General features: G+C 33.6%; 1 protein-coding gene across 1 annotated transcript in view; it reads left to right on the top strand.

The window, feature by feature from the left end:
• The window catches only part of LOC128207979 (zinc finger MIZ domain-containing protein 1-like), a 103497-nt gene that overhangs the window by 70434 nt on the left and 13669 nt on the right, over window positions 1-19394 (top strand). The window contains 4 exon segments of the mRNA XM_052911225.1: window positions 13012-13195; window positions 13500-13585; window positions 13950-14175; window positions 18642-18896. Coding sequence (XP_052767185.1) covers window positions 13012-13195; window positions 13500-13585; window positions 13950-14175; window positions 18642-18896 — 751 coding nt within the window.

The following is a 19394-nucleotide window of genomic DNA, read 5'->3' as shown; positions in this document are numbered from 1 at the left end:
ACATTTCAGTTCTGAAGGAGGGGTGCACATCAAAAGGTTTTGCCCTTTAGTCTTATGTCAATCCCTGGATCTGCCCCTGCTTTTTTAAATGATTGGTTTTTGATAATAATAAATAATCATTTTATGCCAAGTTTGCCTCCAGTAATCATCAAAGCTAGATGTCCCATTATTCTTTCAAATCCATTGCATAATCAGTAAGCATCTTTGCGTGGATCTTTAAAATAATATTACTATTTATGTTCAATAAGGCTTGTAAAACTTGTGATTATGAAAATAATTGTATTAAGAGCATAATTATTCATTTTCATTATAATAAGGTTTCAGTGATTTTGTTTAAAAATTGCCAAAATAGAATTATACTCCTTAACTATCCTCCATAATCAGAGGGTAGGGTATTAGCAGAAACAAAGAACTGCCTTGCCCTAACTTTCCTGTATTGTTTTGTGTCATTTAATGATTTCCCTCTTAATAGCAATAATTACATTATTATACTTGGATGGAAGAAGTAACACATCAAATATTGCTGCTTACAAAACATCAGCTGTTGCAACATTGATTCCATGTTTGCTATGATGTTCACATAATGTTATTGTAACTTAACACTAATGCTTGTAATCACATTTACAAGATGTGTTGTTGCAACTTGGTGCACAAATTTGGCAAGTGCTTTGCAAGTCTTGTGTATTATATTTATAAGCTCTTTACTCAGTGTATTTAATACAACAATTTCATTATTCTATCAAACTATTACTGTTCTATGGAAATTGCCATAAATATAAACTCCAGTTCAAAACAAGACTCTCCAGAAATTGTCGCTGTATATTGTAGACCATTTGATACAAAACAATTTCTTCACTAAATTCATTCTGTATACCTGATAATAAACCAAAATTTAAGTTAAAGACAAGAAAGAAAGATTTTTTTTAAAAATGGGGACATAAGGGTGATTTAGGGGGAAGAATTTTGAACTGTTATGCTGCTTTCAGATAGCTTTATTTACAATTTCAATCCCAATACAAGTATTTCCTTCTATTGCTGGCATATAAAATGATTTGTTCATCCATACCTCAGCTGGGCAGGGCAGTTTATATTAGAGAAAAAACAGTTGGATAATTCTGCCAGTTCCTAATGTTCATTAATTTGAACAAGGACGTGGACTTTGATTATGTGTTTCAGATCAGGCTAATGGTTAATATTGGGATAGAGAAGTCACTATTACAATATTGTCTTGAGCAATTGCTTAATCGCATGTCATAGGGCAATTTTGATATGTCTCCATCTAAGAGACCTTATTGCTATGATTTAAACTGCCTGGAAATCTCACATTCTCCGAGCACTGTAGATCAGCAATTCTCCTTGAGGACTGACAAACGCGAAAAATCAATTGTTTTCTATATGACAGGAGTGAAAGACGGACTCTAAGACTTGCAGTCTGATTGAAATCTATTACATGTTGTAGGCAAACGATTACTCGATGCATTATTGATGAGAATCATATAGTGTATATTGTTCCGTAGACACTGTCCGCAAGAGAGCCTGTTACCAAAGAGATGTATTTTGTCGTGATTAGGATTTCCAATAGAGAGAAAATATTTCATACTGACACTTGTTTGACGCAAATAATATTGTGCTGGGATACATGATCAATAGCACTTTCATATTTAACCACTTGATGTTTGCCAAACCTTTCTTGAATAATAATGTGTGTTAGGTATGCACCATTGGAAAGAGGAAACCGATAATAAATAACTGAAATTTGAAAATCAAACCTATACTAATATGTATACATTATTACATACTAATAAGTATGCCTGCCTATAGTCGTCTGTTTTTTTTTTCACTAAGCTTGCAGTCAGTCACAAATCTAGTTCAGGTTTCTGCTATGTACAAGGTCTTGTTCTACAGAATGTTCTTATGAATGTTATGGGCACCTTCAAAACTTTAAAGCATGTTGTATTTTATTTCACTTTAAAGGCAAAAATATTATATGTGTCTTATTTATGTTTACCTAAGGTCAAGGTTGCTCTTTGACTTAAATATTCTCTTGTCTGATACATTTATTAGGAAATTTCCAAATGCTAATTAAAAGTATGATGGCAGTGTATACTACAGAGCTTCAGTATCATTAGTATTAATTCAAGGTCAAACACTTGTAAAGATAAAAATATACATGTCTTTATTGCTTCAGCAGTGTATCAGACTATTATTAGTTGTTGTTTGGACAATAAACTGAAATAACTAGAGATATTTTGACAAAGCAATACATAAAAAAGAACAGTATTTTTTACATAAAACAGTATTTTTTTTACATACTTAAACATTTCAATTAGAGTGTGTGTAAATGATTGACACACAATGTTTTAAGTGATACCTTGACCTTTGGTATAACTGTGACCTTCAGGGTTCAGACCTTGGTCATGCACTTGGTAAGCCTTGGGGAAAAGTTTGCCCAGTGTGGGGCTCAAACCCATATTTATGAGAAAAACTATAGTAATGTGAAAAACTACAGAAACAAGCTCAGTAGCCAAAAGTTTAAACATAAACCCTGCTTAATGGCACTGGGTAAACGCCAAAGACATAGAACACAAAAAAAATCACAAACAAGGAACATGGAACAACAGCACAAAACTCCACAAACAACACAGTGCATATTTATTTTATATATTATATAAAAAAATAGGTATGTTTATCAAGGATTGTTAGGTACCGCCTTGGAACAGTCAGTAAAATTAATTTACTGGGGGTTTAAACCAGTTTACGTGCACAAACCTCAGTCTTATCCCAACGGGTCACGGACATTACGGACCATGGACATTACGGACCAGACATTACGGACCAGATTTAGGGACACTACGGACCAGATTTAGGGATATTACGGACCATCTTCAGAAACTTACGGACCATGATTTATAATGTTTTTAAACAATTTTTTTTTTAATTTATTCACTCATTGGTCTTAAATTTGTTAATAAATACTTCAATATGAGTGCTCAGTATGGCAATTATCTTTAATGTAACTGAAAAATCCCATGAAATTCCAATGTTAAACATCAATGTATTTTTAATATGGAAGATATAACGTCATACTGAGCACTCATATTCAAGTATTTATTAACAAATTAAAAACTAATGAGTGAATAATGAGTGAATAATTTAAAAAAAATATGTTTAAATCATGGTCCGTAAGTTTCCGAAGATGGTCCGTAATGTCCCTAAATCTGGTCCGTAATGTCCCTAAATCTGGTCCGTAGTGTCCCTAAATCTGGTCCGTAATGTCCATGGTCCGTAATGTCCATGGTCCGTAGTGTCCGTAATTCATCCCAACAATCCTGAATAAAGTAAAAACATAAAAGGTAAATCTTATCAAAGTATGCATTAACTTGAGGAAACTTAATAATAAAACAAATAGTAATAGACTAATAAGGAAACCCCAAGTACTTCATGATTAGGGATCCCAACTCTACTTGCAGAATACAATTCAGAGTACCTAATGCAAAAACCTTTTCAAAGATATAGTGACAACCAGAATACTATCTTGGCACTCTAAGTAACAAAGTTAACCAGGTGGCTAGTTTTTACCCTCACACACCATCATCCTCTCCATTCAACCATTAAGGCAAATCCATGCCTTTTTGGTGTATGCTTCTGACATCAGTGAACTAAACCTGGAATAAAAAGTGCTCCTGGTGTATGGCGGTAACCCATTACCGCCGGGACACCAGCATGTCACTCTAACCAACTGAGCTAGCTGGGTGGCTGGTTCTTACCCAAACACTCTACACTCCTAGTTAAGTAAGTATTGGTTGAAAAGTGCCCCTGGTGTGGGGCTCGAACTTCGAACTCAAGTGCACTTGATCACTGGAACAGATCAACTCTTACCAACTAAGCTCACCTGATGGCTGCTTCTTACCCACTTCTACACTACATACCTTGACAATATAAAAGTATGAAATAAATCCTATATACATGTTAGATCTAAATATATGCATAAGATAGGAAAGGGGGCAACTGCCCCCCCCCCCAGTTAATCCAAGTGTTGTACATTTCATTTCAATATTTGGGGTACCTTGGGAAGGGGACACATGCCTCTAAAGGTGTGACTTTTAAGTCAGCCCCCTTTAATGTCAAATCATTACCTGTACCATCCCCTGTCTGGATCCGATTTAAATATGACTTTCACACGCTGATTTTGTAAGTAATTAAATAGTTTTATTTTCTTTTGAAAAAAACAAACAAACAATTTTTACAAAATAAATGCATTGCAATGCATCATTTTTACAAATTCTACATGAAACTAGGGGAGCGCGGCGATATGATATACCGGGTACTGTAATTATACCGTCTTATCAATGACACCAAAGCAGTCCATGGTTCTCTTATTAAGTCAAACAATTATAGTTGGAATTATCAGTTACTGTATATAATCTACTGTTGGCCTAAGCAGTAAACTGTTAAAATCTGTTATTAAATAACTTAAAAATCATGTACAGTATGACTTTGGTATTGATAAACTATTTGCTATTTCATCTGTTTGCTTTGTCCAATATCTTCTGCTCAAGTTTGCAGCAGTCAACAAGAGTGACTGGCCTTTGAAGAGTTTTTATTGGTTGTTATTTATACAGTAACATTTGACTGTATCAGCATGTTTACAGCAAAGGCATTGTGTTTACACGCTGATATTGAGACATCTCGCATAGTTAGCTGTTAGGATAGATTGATAGGGTAACAGGTATCATTTAACAGTGATTATTAGACAATGAGATGTCAAATTAATTATATCAATTAATAATTTGGTAATATACTATCGTAGTGACATTTTTTCATTCATCAGTTAAGAAAAAGAAACCAAAGAAGGATAGAGTGACTGGACTGGATTTTAAACTTTGAAAAAGAAAGAAAAACTATTGGAAGCAGACGATAAAAGTTGGACATTAATTATTTTATTTTATTCTGACCTATGGATTACAACTGGTCTAATTTGGCCACAGATTTTCAGATATCGGTACAAACAGAAGCTGGACTGAAAAGGTAAATCCTTTTTCTCTGTTGACTGTTGTGAAAATAGATCATTAGAGAAGTAGTTTCACTTTACCCAACATGTATAATGTTTACAGCTGAGATCAGCTTAACAGTTAAAGGGAGACAACACAGATAATTGACAGTTAATTTGTATCTGATATTGAAATGCTTCATAGGTTTTAAATGAGATCTTTTTGTCAAGTGGTTGTTATTGTTCTGATATTCAATCTTCTGTTCTGTGTGTTAATCTTAGATCAAACAATTGATACAAGATTGTGCTGTGTTGATCAATGCTATATATATTGTTTTTAAGATGATATATATGATGGGTAGTTAAACAATCAGTACATGAGGTCATCAAGTCTGGCATTTTGAATCATTTTTACACCGAAGTGCCCTGACTAGCCTTTTTGTTGGTACTGATATGTTTCATTTATAGCCACAGGTACAAGGTGACTGTAACATAATACAAATTACATACTGTACTGTACACGTAAGAGGATGTTTACTTAAAGAATTAATAGCTGTTTTGTGGGGGAGGGGGTGGGGCCATTTCTTTATGTATTCCAGTTTAGGTATCAATTAAGTTAATGTTCATAATGGCATTTTAGACATTTTAACATATGTTGAAGGGTACAATACCAAAATATAAGTACTGGTTACTAGTAATCTACACTTGCATTAGTCCATACTCCATCAAGTCAGACAATTTTTGACTTTTTCAACTAAGGCCAGTTAGGGAACAAAATGAATGTTAAAAAAGTTACCTTAATGTGCATTATTCTGTTACACACTAGCATCACATGATTTGAAACACATTCTAGCACTATTATTACATCATTATTTGAAGAAAATAGATGCAAATTAAAAAGCATGATAAATCTGTATGTTTGCAATGTTTGGTTTTATGCTGTAATATTGCACCTATTGGACAAGGTCATTCAATATTTACAAATGTCTGTCTACCTTAACTGCTGTCATAGATTATGGTAGCAGATCAATTTATGGACATGAAGACATTTTTAGAGACATAAATTGCATTGTCCATGCTGACTAAATGCACCAGTCCACTGTAACCACACCCCCCCCCCCCCCCCCCCCCCCCCCCCGATCCGGGGAATAGCGGGGACTTTGACTTTCGTTTAACCAACCCCGGGTAAAATCCCCATCCTGCGGGGACGAACAGATGGTAAAATCCCCGCCAAATGCCCCCGCACCCCAGGGACCCTATGTTAGGCCCATTCCCGCTATATTTTTGTGAAGACAAAACCACCTCATTCACCCAGCACTGCTGGGCCACCTGGAAGGCCCATTTTCCCGGTATACCCCCGGACCTGGGGGGGGGGGGGCGTGGTTACAATTGACTGGTGCATAACAAATGACTGGTGCATGCATTTCTACCTAACGGTAGGAACTTATTATGTATTGTTGAAAGATCTTGAACTCTTTAAATAACACTCTTGTCTTGAGTACTCTGACCAGTGCTTTAATAACTTTGCAAGTAGAACTACAAGGGGTCATATCTAGCATTGTAACACTATCTCAGTGGACATATCCATGAAGCATCTTAACCCAGGGGCCATATCCATGAAACACCCTTACTCTGGCCTGACTTCAGGGCCATGTGATGATGTCCATGAAGCATCCTTACCCATGGGCCATGTCCATGAAACATCCTAACCCAGGGACCATATCCATGTAACATCTTTACCCTGGCCTGACTTAAGGGCCATGTCCATGAAGCATCCTAACCCAGGGGTCATGTCCATGAAACAAGTTTATTACCATTATATATATTTTTCATTAGAATGATCTCCCGCCCCGTAAACTGAAAAACACCTGTTTTGGGAATGGAATACTTAAGTTTTTAAGGGTAAATTATAAGTTAAAATTTTATTTTAAAAATATGTTTGCTAAAATATTTTGCAAACAATGTCAACTTTGCATTATTTAAGCAAAATCTCTGACAGGGTACTAATATTAAATAGCTAGAACAATATGTTGAATTGATCATATGGACCAATAAATACCTTTGTAACTTCACAAATACTGTATGTTACTTGATATTTGCCCATGATGGACATACTGATAGGTCAATAGTGGACACTTGAGTTCAACCTTTCTCCACTTTATTTGTAAATAGTTGAGCTGCTTATGCCTGAAAAGTCGAACATTCTGCCCTGAAGCATTGTTTATCTTGTTGTAACCAACTCTACTAAGCATGCAAACTTTATCATAACCTGATAACGGATTTCTAAAGTGGAGAAAGGGAGGTACAGATGGATGTTAGAATTTCCTGTTCTTGTTTGAACAATGCACTGATATACTTATCCTACCTGTAAATATCGGCATGATCTAGACCTATAATTGGGTGATAATTCTAGTTCATTGCAGTTAAAGATAGATTGCTCATCTTCTGAAAGTATGCATAGCATTCATGATTTGTGGCTAGTTTGTTTTTCAACTAAGACATATAGATGTTTTCATTCAAGCCTTCGTGTTATCGTCTGTCAACTTGTCAGCATCACTTTAGTGCAAAAAGGTACTCGCTAAGGTTTTTGGAACAAAAATTAGTTTTTCCTGGAATGAATTTGAAAACACTTATTTAATCATCATTTTACTCTATGAGTGTGGTATCGAAATTGCAGATAAAATACAATTATAGTATAAAATATTTTAGTTTTAGTTGAGTGCGATCCCATGCTGGTATATTAAGTCAAGCAAAAATGGAAAACATGACACCTTCACCACTAGGCCACCAGGACTTAAACAGAAGTGATGGATAATTTGACCTTTAAACAATACATTGATAATATCATGTGATAATGTCAATCAATCATTCACCAGTATAAAGCTGTAATTAAGTGACCATATGAAAACTGTGGTCTTCAAAGACGATTTTTGAGCAAATATCAACATTTGCTGTAGGCTTCCAGCTTTTTGGTATCTTTGTTTTAACACTCCTTATGATTTGCCACACTATATTGTCATATAAAAAAAGAGCATTTTACAAAATTTAAGTGATTCCTTTGGCCATAACATGAAAAGGTTTTAGGGATTTAAATGAAACTTTGTACATGTGTGGCGCGAGTCAGTACACACATGACCATGTATGGCAAGGCCCATATTTCTGTCTAATATCATGTTGAAAAAAGAACAAAATATGTAAAGTGTTGGCATTTGCTCTTGTTTTGTATGTAAGATATTGCTGCCTAAATACTATTCAAACATAAAGCAATGTTGTAAATATATATATATTATATAATTAAATAAATATATGTATATATTATACCTGTTGAAGATAACATCTCAGATACCTTTTTTTCAAGATACCATCCTGAGCTGTCGATATATACTCTCTTAACAGTTTATTTTCAGCTCTTTTAGTTAAAAACATACGGAATTAGTTGAAATTAAACAATATATCTTTTTTTCTTATGGTTCCGAAATAGAATAAGATGACTGGGTTCAAATTTTATTATGGCAGTTGTAGTTTTTGCTGAAAATTACATCATAGTTAATCTATATATTTCTGTTTGATATTGGAATATTTCGATCAATTAATTAATTTTCAAGCTTTATATTGCCAAATTTTATTCAGCAGATTGCCAGAATATTATACCGCTCTGTGTCCTAAATTGATGTTCTGTGATATATGACATACCTTGTTTGTTGCATGTACAAAACAAAGCTAGAAAAGGCAATAAAAGTGTTTTTTTCTGAAAAGATTAAGCACAAAAACCTGAATGGTTTACAACAGGCACTTGGAACGTTTTTTTTAAAACAACAAAGCAAACATTGTGACTGTCAAAGTTTTACCCCTGTCTGAGATCCATCCCGCTAATGGTGTATACATGTATATTAAAGATAAATTATAGTCTAATATTAAGTTATCATTAAAACATCAATATAGAGCTTGCTTAGTTCTTATGGCCTGAAAGTTCTTTATGGTCACATTTGTGTGTGATACAGGCAGTCTAGAACCATGCCTCCTCTGACATTTCCTCAAATTTGATATAAATGCTCCTGATGTTTCTGCATATACTGGATTAGGCTGTTTTTCAAACTTTTTTTTCACAACCATATATAGTATGGTGTACCTTTAATATATAATACCCTACATCTGAGCAGTTATTAGGCGGGCATGAATTTATACAGAAATCAAATATTAGATAGTCAAATCAATTTCTGCAGCATTTTCATGTTAATTATTCAGATGATTTCAAGAAATTTTATGCTTGTTGACGTTTTCTCATCATTGATTGTGAAAACCCTTACCCTGTTAAGTTTATAGTAATTTATTAAAACATTTTCATTTGAAAAAATCATTTTTGTTCTTGTTTTTCTTATTGTCTAAAAACTGGGCTTGCAAATTGATTATACTTGCATTATCTTCACAAAAAAACAACAGCAATGAAATAATGTTAAAACACGCAAAGGACTTACAGTACCGGTACTACTATAACAAATAATCTTGTCATTACTTTGTCCCTTATTATCACTGGTTATTCAATAAAATTCCTAATTGGCTCAATGCATGCAAGAATTTATAGAAAATCATTTCACTAAACTTGTAAATTATAAAGTACAAAAACTTCCTAAAAGCATGTTAAAACCAAAAAAAACCTGATAAGTACATGGTGCAGTGAAGACCATGTCAGTCATTGACTATTGTTCTTCTGTACTTGATCATACTATATAGATACCATACTACAGCAATTAATCAATCAGTAAAAATCAATTAGTTGGTTGTGATTGTTATATAGGTTCCGTTTGTAGATTTGATATACCTGTTTGCAGTACACCTTGTCTTGTGGCTGATTATAGATAAGTGACAGGTAGTTTAGCCCTAGGGTCATGAACAGCAATCTCTGTCAGGTAGGCAGCCTAACTGTTTCTGGGTGATATAATTAGTAACAAAGTGGTGCATAAGAGATATCACTGAGGATACATTTACACATTTTTTCAAGCTGCATACATGCCCTCCAAATAGCTTAGTTTAGTTTATTCTGTTTATCCTCCAAATGTGAAGAGAAGTATAGTTTATATACACATACACAAATATATACAATACAATACAAAGTATAAACATAGAAAAATAACAACAAAAAACAAACAAACACACAAACATTATGGACACATATAAAGCATAAGGTTATTTACAATATACACAAACAATACATTGCCTCTGTCATATGACAGGAACTGAACATGTAACAATCCAGTTGGACATTCATGATAACAGTTTTGTATATTAACAAAAGCACCCAAGCTTATTTTTTTATTTCAATATTAGAAGATATATTTTTTATAATTAACTCAAAAGTGAACCATTTGGACAATTTGTTCAAATAATCATGCCTTCTTTTTGTCTTTAAATAAGTAATATATGAATTGTTTATTTTCTTTACTAAATCATTATTTTGGCATAAGGAGGTTGCAGCCTGTCTACAGCATGAACTGTTTGGTAGAGCAAAAATAAATAAGTTAATAGTGTGACTGCCAATGCATAGATCTATACTAGTGAGTGTGTATGTGCAAACTTCAAGATAATCACTTAATAAAGCCAATTAATGACTAAATGGATATGTGGCAGTAATCTTAGTCAGAGGCTTTCCCATATGATTAAATGTGAATCCTGCCAGTGATCCAATAGGTGGACTGGAGGCATGGGCAGAAACACAAAGGGTTTGAAACAAGTGTGCCATTTCCTTATATGCAAAAAATAACAGAACAGAATAACACGTTATTGGTCTCAGACTCTCCTATATGTATGATTGACAACTTGCGCCTGTTTATTAGTAATCCTTGAAGGACATAAAATGATGCAGGCATACTAGAACTGTATACATCAAGAGTCAAGATGAATAATACTTTTCAATTAGGTGCTGACTTATTTGTGTTGACAATAAACAGGGTTTGTGTGGAAAAAGATTTCATTGCAATTTATCTTGTGTACATATATGAGAAGTGATAAACATTGACATTGGTATGTGGAGTTCAGCATTGTTGATAGTGTAACAGCTCTGATAATCATGATTTTGTTGTGAAAATTTGAATTGAGTAAATTGCACTTAAGCGTTATCTGTTTTTGAATTTACAATTGAAATAAATATGGGTTTTGAATTCTTTTTGCATTGATTTGCAGTAAATTACAAAGTGGCAAATTTGCTAACAAGGGAGACAATTTTTTGAAGTTAAGGTTGCGTAGCACTACTGGCATTGCTTTATTTGATGTACATATTTACATGAGATGCTGAAATAATTATATTTTGGAATATTAATAATAGGTTCATTTCACATTCTGTCATTATGTATTGAGACCTTTTCAGTTTTCTAGAAGTTGACCTTTGGTTTGTACAATACCATTTCTAAATCTGTCTAGGACATGTCACCTCCTACCACATCCAACATTCCTTATTTAGTCAATCAATAAAAAATCTTGTGGGCAATGTATGAGAAGGATTGCCTAATACATGATAAAGGTTAGCTCATTGAAATAATTGCAGTTGTTTTCCCCAAGAAATACTGGGAAACATCCTATCTGTGTAGGCTGACCGGCAAAAATCACTGGCAAAATTCAGTCACTTATGGTAATTATCATATAGTAAGGTGAACAGTGATTTAATCAATGAACAAGCAGCGTGTTTTCACAACATTCAAACACTTACTAAATGTCTTCATTGTGATGTAAATAACTACAACCTGTGATATGATTTTCAGTGGAACACAATACTTGCTCTTGCTGAACATGTCATTTTGTCAGCTTGTAAGTAATACATAAAGTTTAAGCATACAAGGGTTTAACATTTTGAATGACAGCTGAAATTGATAAGTGACATGGTGCACACTCCAATGTTACAATGCTTAGAGGTTTAAAGAATGTAATATTTCATGATTGTTAACTGAGTACATTGTATTGTTGAAATGATATATTCAAATTATTGTCGCTCTAATAACGCTTTTAAATATATTTATATTATGGATAATGTGCGGTATAATTCATTTGCCTTTTTACAAAGCTTGTCAAAAATGAAACAAACTCAAGTGACATTACCCTGGTATATTATTAATGATTCAAATGATCATGAATTTTTTTTCACGATGCTTTAATTACCAAAAGCATCAATTATTGTTGTGTTATACTAACTAAGTGACTAAACATTGATATATAACGCTTGAAGTTTTTTTTGAATGTTTTCTATCTGTCAAGTGGACATCACAAGTGCTCACTAAGCTGTTACATATTCATAGGGAACTGATCATGTTGTCAGCCTGCACAAGGGCGCTGGAGTGTATATTTCCGATGTTGTTCTATTAATCCAAGAGATGAGTGTATTTGCCAGATTTGTTACAATTATTTTTGCATGCAGCTTGACGCTGAAAAGGCACAGAACAAAAGCATTATAATTATTGTATAACACATAAACAGGAAGTGGTTGGCTATAAAATGCAAGTTGTCTATCTCGGTTTCCCTGCCCCACTTCAAGTCTCAAACAATATTAAATGCTTGCTGATTCTTATCTTGGAAAGTTGAAGAGCCTTTACTGCTAGGTTATTTTCAGATAATCTGAGACTGGTTTCACATATTTTAGCAGATGATTTGGTGTGAAATTAATTGTAAAACATTGCCGTTTTCTTGGCTGGTGTATTACATTCTTGGCTAGATGAATTGGTCTCAAGTATTTGAATTCATCATTAGATTCTCTGAACAGGAAACATTGCTTTTGAAAATATTTGTGTTGTTTTGTTTATTACTGTATCCTGTTACTCTTTAAAATACAATCTCAAGTTTGCATTCAGTGGTTTCTAATGAAAGATGACAATGCTGCTTACATTTGTTCCAATGCACGGTTTAACCATCAAATATGCAATCATCACAAAAATTTTCAGCTTCGTAGTATCTGAAATAAAATCTTAAAGACTGAATAATTCCATGAAAAGTAAATGATAATGGCAGCAGTGTAAATAACTTGTGTGTTTTATTTTCAGTGACCCGAATGTTGGATGGCAAGGCCAGGGCGGGGCGGGCCCTCAGCAGTCATTGTCCGTGGTAACCACGGTGTGGGGGGTGACGCCCACCACACAGACGACGCCCTACAACCACAGCACCCCTAGTGGCTACAACCACACAAGCACTACCATGTCCAACACTAACTACACACAACCACCTCAGGTACTTATGGTATTTTATACATCAGCAGAAGTTTTCATAGGGAGTCGGACAATAACAATCTTAATAGTGAGGATATCCTTATAGCAGTAATTGCACCAAGTCTTGCAAAACCACTTTTAACATCAAAATTACTAGTTGGCAAAGATTTATTTACTCTCAAATGAAAAGTTTGACAATAAGTAAACAGTCCTGACAAACATACAGATGCTCAATTCACTGAAGAGTCCCAACAAGTTGTCTGACTGTGGATATTAAGATTGATGGTTGTACGATATTTTACTGATGCTGTTCGATACTGTTCCAGGGATTTCCGGGCAACCAAATGCAGAAAGCTGGTTACGAGAGCAACACGGCACTTTACCACCGCAGCAACTCATACCCATGTCAGAGGTTGGTTACCATGGATAACACAGGGTAGTTGGTCTGTATTGATCATCAAACCAATGCCATGTTTTTACAAATGTTTTTTTTTGTAACTTTTTTATGCCCTGTATGAAAAAGGTGTGACACACAATATCTTTTTTCATTTTTTTTTAAATATAGATTTATAAAGAAAATACAACTGCAAATCAAATTTTTATGGAAGTATTTGCCAATAACAGTTGACAAAGATGCTTTAAGGTGTTATTGTAGCTACTTATGTGATAATCACAGTGATCAGAGTTAAATCATACCACAGAGTGAAACAAGTACTAAAAACCTTTAAGATAATACTATAATCCAAATCCAAACTATAAACATTTAAACCTTGCAGTGGTTATCCTCCAACTCCAAACACTCCTGGGTCCAACAACCCTGTTTCCATGCCAAAGAATGACAACTACCACGCCCCTCAAGCAGCCCTCTCTGCGGCTGCCCTCGTAGCAGCAGCAGCAACAGCCACTGCAACAGCGACAGCAACAGCCACCTTGATACAGGAGCAGCAGAACCAACAGCAATATGATATGCAGTACAACAATCAATACAACTCTCAGATGCAGGTAATCACAAAGGCCAAATTCACTTGGAAAGCTTGACAAATAATGAAGTTTGTAGTCCAAAGATATATTCTGAGTCAAATAGGCTCATTATTATTACTATTACAATATACGATCAATACTTAATGTAGTTTGCAATAGCGTTAAGAGTTTGAAATATATATCATGCCTTTTTTCTGCCCATATTGGCAAAATATGTGTCACGAAATATGCTATTTGGAGAAAAAATAATCGCTTTACATAAAAATGGGAAATTTTACAGTTAAACAAAGTTTTCTGTCTCCTGCAAATGAGGAAATTATTGGAATATTAGTTTCTTTTCCCTTTCAAAAGACCTGAAATAGCTTGAATATCAATCTGTGTGAGTATAAATTTCTATTGCAATAAATCATGACAGTTAATATAACATACTGATCTCTGAATGTGATGAAAATCAACAATTTCTGAATTCAAGGATCCACAAAACTTGACATAAAACAATTAATTAGGATGTTGAATGAACCATTACCAGTAAAAAGACTTCCATAAAAAAGTATGATTTTATTTTATTTGTACTTTTGATTGGCACTTTTTTCTCCAGATTGGGAAAAAATCATATATTTTGCTAGGGGAATGGGTCTGCCTTGTGGGAACTATAGAAAAGGCCTGTTATACAATACTGATTTATTTTTTATTTTTTTGCATCCAGATGGTTTTAATGCATATCTTACAAAGATAAATTAGTGAGCGAAATTACAGATCACTTTAATCTCAAATCAACGAGTCTAGTATGATTAGGTCATATTTGATTGATATAGCATGATTTAAATGTTTGATAGTTTTATTTGTAAGACTGAAATATTTTAAATGCGATACTTGAGGTATTTGTGGTAAGGTGATGAATTAAGATATAAACCCAAAGGCATGTTAGTGAAGTGTACTTTTTTTTTTTTAAATAAAAAGTTAAGTAATTGGTTAATTTTTAGAAGTACTTGAACGTTGTTTATTTCTTAATTACAACAAAACCAGTTCTGCAATGTTGCAAATTATGTTTCTTATGTCAGCGAAGCAGTTGTTCCTGTCAGACAGATTTGAAATGATCACAATTTCTGTTGACCAAATGGCTGTTTTATATGAAATCCTGAAAAACATTGCGGAAATCCTTTGTCAATAGTTCTGCCATCTGTTCCATTATTCACAGACTAAGAAAACAAAGAGCAACTTGTCATGATAATTCATTAAGAAATAATCTGAGTGAGGTTTCTATCCAGACTTGAATCGATTCCTTTTGCCCTTTTGAGTGAAATGCTCTGTAGGATTGTGAAGTTTTGATCTCTTTAAATGAAAGTATTGCTTTTTTGAGGGACAAAATGTATACCTTGGTCAACAATGTGATATGAAATGCATTAAGATGAACACATTTTATTACACAGTACTTAATTTGTAAATGAACTTGTCTGGTAAAGTGGGCATCAGAATCCCTGTTTTGTGGCTTGAGGGGCGGAAATCAATACAAACCATCAACTGCTCACTTGCTACATTGCCTCAATGGAAACTTGCAGAGCGAAAATGTCCCATTCACAGTCACAAAACAATAACTGAATATAACACTCCCATTTTTGATGTGTGTTTCCTATCTTGTGAATGACCGTTTTCTTTCAGTGGATAGTGTTATTTGACAGTAAATAAGCTCATGTTTAATGAATCATTTTCTACCATTTTTTCAAACAATGTTAATCTGAATTTTCTTAAACATTGTTCTAATATTTTTTTTTAATCTTTATTTAAAGTGTTTGTTTATTGTTTAGCAAAACAAATTTTCTGGTTATTGCATTAAAGCCTATTTTGCTAGGTTGTGATAATTTCATGGTTGCCTGTTCGATTATTTATTTTGATGCACATCATTAATATCAACTACAGAGATTAGACATTAAAATGATGTTAATTCTTTTGACATGTAACGATCCAAATCAAATATTATGAATTAATTTATTCAGTCCCGTTATCAATGAAATATTTTATGCTGTTATGTTATTTATTGAGCAATGGCATAAAGATTTGTTAAACTTCTGAAGCCCATTAAATTTATGAAAAGAAAATGAGAGTTTCACTTCAGTGTTAACTTGAAAGTGAATTTGCTTTATATCTGTACAAAAGTAAACATATTGATTCAAAATTAAAGTGATTTAATGGATAATCTCCTGATATGGCTTGTATAGCTTTTCAGCTTTTCAACAAATTTTATGCTATTTTGCCAGCAGATTATTGATTTTCCTTTTTGAATGCTTTGTTTACAGCTATCACCTGACGATTGTAAATTGACCTCTTCGCTTGTGTCTATTTAAAGATTTGTCCCGTTTATATCTGATTTCAATTGATGTTTCATGGTAGTAGTGTGGAAAAGACCGCAAAATGCCTCCATTAAATAGTTACAACAATATTAGTTTATCTGATAATGAGTGGCCTATAAGATAATACGTTTTTGAATTGTGTATGAGAACAGTTGCTGATATCAAGTGTTTAAAAGTGAAAAACGGGTATGAAGAAAGTTTAAAGAGGCACATTCTTTGTTGAAAGAATCAATGCTTGGTTGGGTGTAAACTTGTATTAATGTATGTATTGAAGCTTATGGTTGAGTCAATGTATCAAGTCTTTGTGATCAGTTAGCTTCTTGAGCTAAGTTTATGAAAGCTGCAAATGAACTTGTGAAATGATACAAATAAGAATGGTTTTTAACTCTTCAAAATGGTTTAAACACTTAATCATGCTCTAAATTCCCATAAAGATAACATGAGACCTCAGCATGTCAAAACTAAGAAGAAATGAAAGTTTATTTCTTAAACCCACTAAATGCCGAAGGTTTATTCATGATTTTGTAAAGGTCACTCCAGTTAATGAAATGTCAGCTTTACAGTAGCAAATACCAAATGCTATTTGTGGCCAGTAATGCTTCAGTTCTCTCTGAAGACAATTGATCAAAGTTCTATTACATGAATCAGTGTCATCATTTTCCAATGTATACACTGTCAAGAGAATAGTATACATAAAGACATTGTTCTCAATATTAAAATTTAATAGATAGGGTTTCTGTTCATAATATATTTTTGTAAATTTGTGGTTTAATATTAACTCGAAGTACTTTTGTGTGGAAAAACAGCATTCATTTATGTGGGAGGCTTTTATATAACCAGTAAAATAATAAAAGAAAAAAGTTGAACCAACTCTAGTGCACCATTACATAAGACAGATGATCAATGTTCTTGTATCTTGACAAAGTCTAAACAGACTGTTTTTCTTTATGTAAGAGAAGTAAGCATTATCAGTTTTCAACAGTCAACAGTTTCAAGATTGTTTGTGTTTATAATGTTTGTTATAACTTAAAGGTCACACAATATGAAGCTTGTGTGTAGTGATAATGTTGATACTTTACAATTCAATAAATGTGCTGATATTTAGTAAGCTACTTAATACTGACATTAACATACCGGCTATCTGTGCTTCATAAATAAATTTGCTTGCCTTTTCGATTGTTACTACTATGCCTTAAGGTTATAAGATAAGATGTCGACTAAATTGCTTGATTTAAATATTCATAGTATATGGGTTGTGTTTCTTGTAGTTGTATTGTTAGATTTAATAGACATGAAAGAGACTTAGTTTAAACTTTACAAAACCTGTCACTCCTAATCTATAACATCAGCGTAGGTTATTCTGATAATACATGTACTTTATGTCCATCCTTACGTTTAATCATTTTCTATTAATCTAAATATGGCACTGTTTATTTGTAAAACGTCATGGATGTAATTTCAATTTACCAATCATATTTCCCCCATTGTCTCAAATATAGAACACCAGTGGGTGTAATCGCTCTGACGAATCTGAAAGCACTAATTATTGGAATGAATTGTTGGAAGATTAATTCTACTTTACTCAGATTTCTACTGAAGTAAAAGAAGCAAAAGCATCTGGCAAATTTGCTGGGATTAATTCGGGGGTCAATATTGTATTGTATTTATAACTACTATAATTTCAAAAGTTTGTAATTGAATGTTATGTTTGGCCCATATACTGATAAAGTAAAATCATCCGGGTTTTTGATGTGATAGTATTCCCCTTTCATTCTTAAAAAAAAACATATATAACTTCCTCTGGAGTGTTTCAGTGGGCAATATATATATATATATATTATTTTTTATACAAATGTTTCATATTTTTTGGTCAGTACCTGGAGTCATTGATTTTGGTAGGGTTATAATTGAACTAATCTGGAAAATGAATTTAAACTGCAAAACTACCTATAGATAAATTCCTTCCTATCAGTTTCCAATAATAGGCATCAGTACATTGTATATCATCTAGATCTTCTAGATAATTTTAGCTGTGTCAGCCTTTAATAGATGACTGTTATGGATAATGAAACAGTTATGTAACATGTTTACTGTATAGAGTTTTGGCAGTTTAGTAACAAGACATGTTTTCATTTCCAGATGGGACCAGGAAGCCAGCCCCCACAGTACAATAGCCAGGGGTATGGGGGGATGCCTCAACGCCACCCAAATCCCATGGGGATGGTTCGCACGCCTGGTCCGGGCCCAGGACCCATCAAGAACAATATGATTGGGGGCATGTACCAGCGGCGGTCTGCCTCTGCTCCCTATCCCCCACAGATGATGAACAAGATGCAGGGCATGCCCAACACCCGCCCTATGTCACAGTATGGGGCTCCACCAAATGGGGCACAGGTACGTGGGTTACCATAGAATTAACAGTTATGGGGATCTTGTTGGAATCATTATTTAAGGCCTATACTGAAACATCAATACTAGCAGCCCTTCTATATATTATGTTCAGTTTCTATAAATCTAAAATAATCATAATCATTTATGAGGGAAAATCGAATTTGCATAACCTTTTAGCATCGAAATGTCAGACAGTATCAAATTTCTTATTGTTAATTAAATATTTCTGGTGATAACATTTTCCAAACTCATTTAAAATTTTAATTGTACCAGCAGCTGGTTAGGCATCATCCCACTAATCTGTTGTTAAATGGACATGAATATAAATATTTTTCGCATTGCTGGCTTCATTGAAGTTCAAGAAGACTCTTGTTTAATTTATAAAAAAAATAAGGTTTTTCATTTTAACAGTTTGAAAAGTTTTTTATGGATTTTATTTTTTTATCATTTACATTGCGCTGAGTGTGAGGCAGTTTAGTGAAGAGATGAGCGATGAATATA

The sequence above is a fragment of the Mya arenaria genome, chromosome 2, assembly GCF_026914265.1.
Source record: "Mya arenaria isolate MELC-2E11 chromosome 2, ASM2691426v1".
Lineage (NCBI taxonomy): Eukaryota > Metazoa > Mollusca > Bivalvia > Myida > Myidae > Mya > Mya arenaria.
Note: the sequence above shows the minus strand (reverse complement) of the source record. Positions and strands in the feature narration are given on the sequence as shown.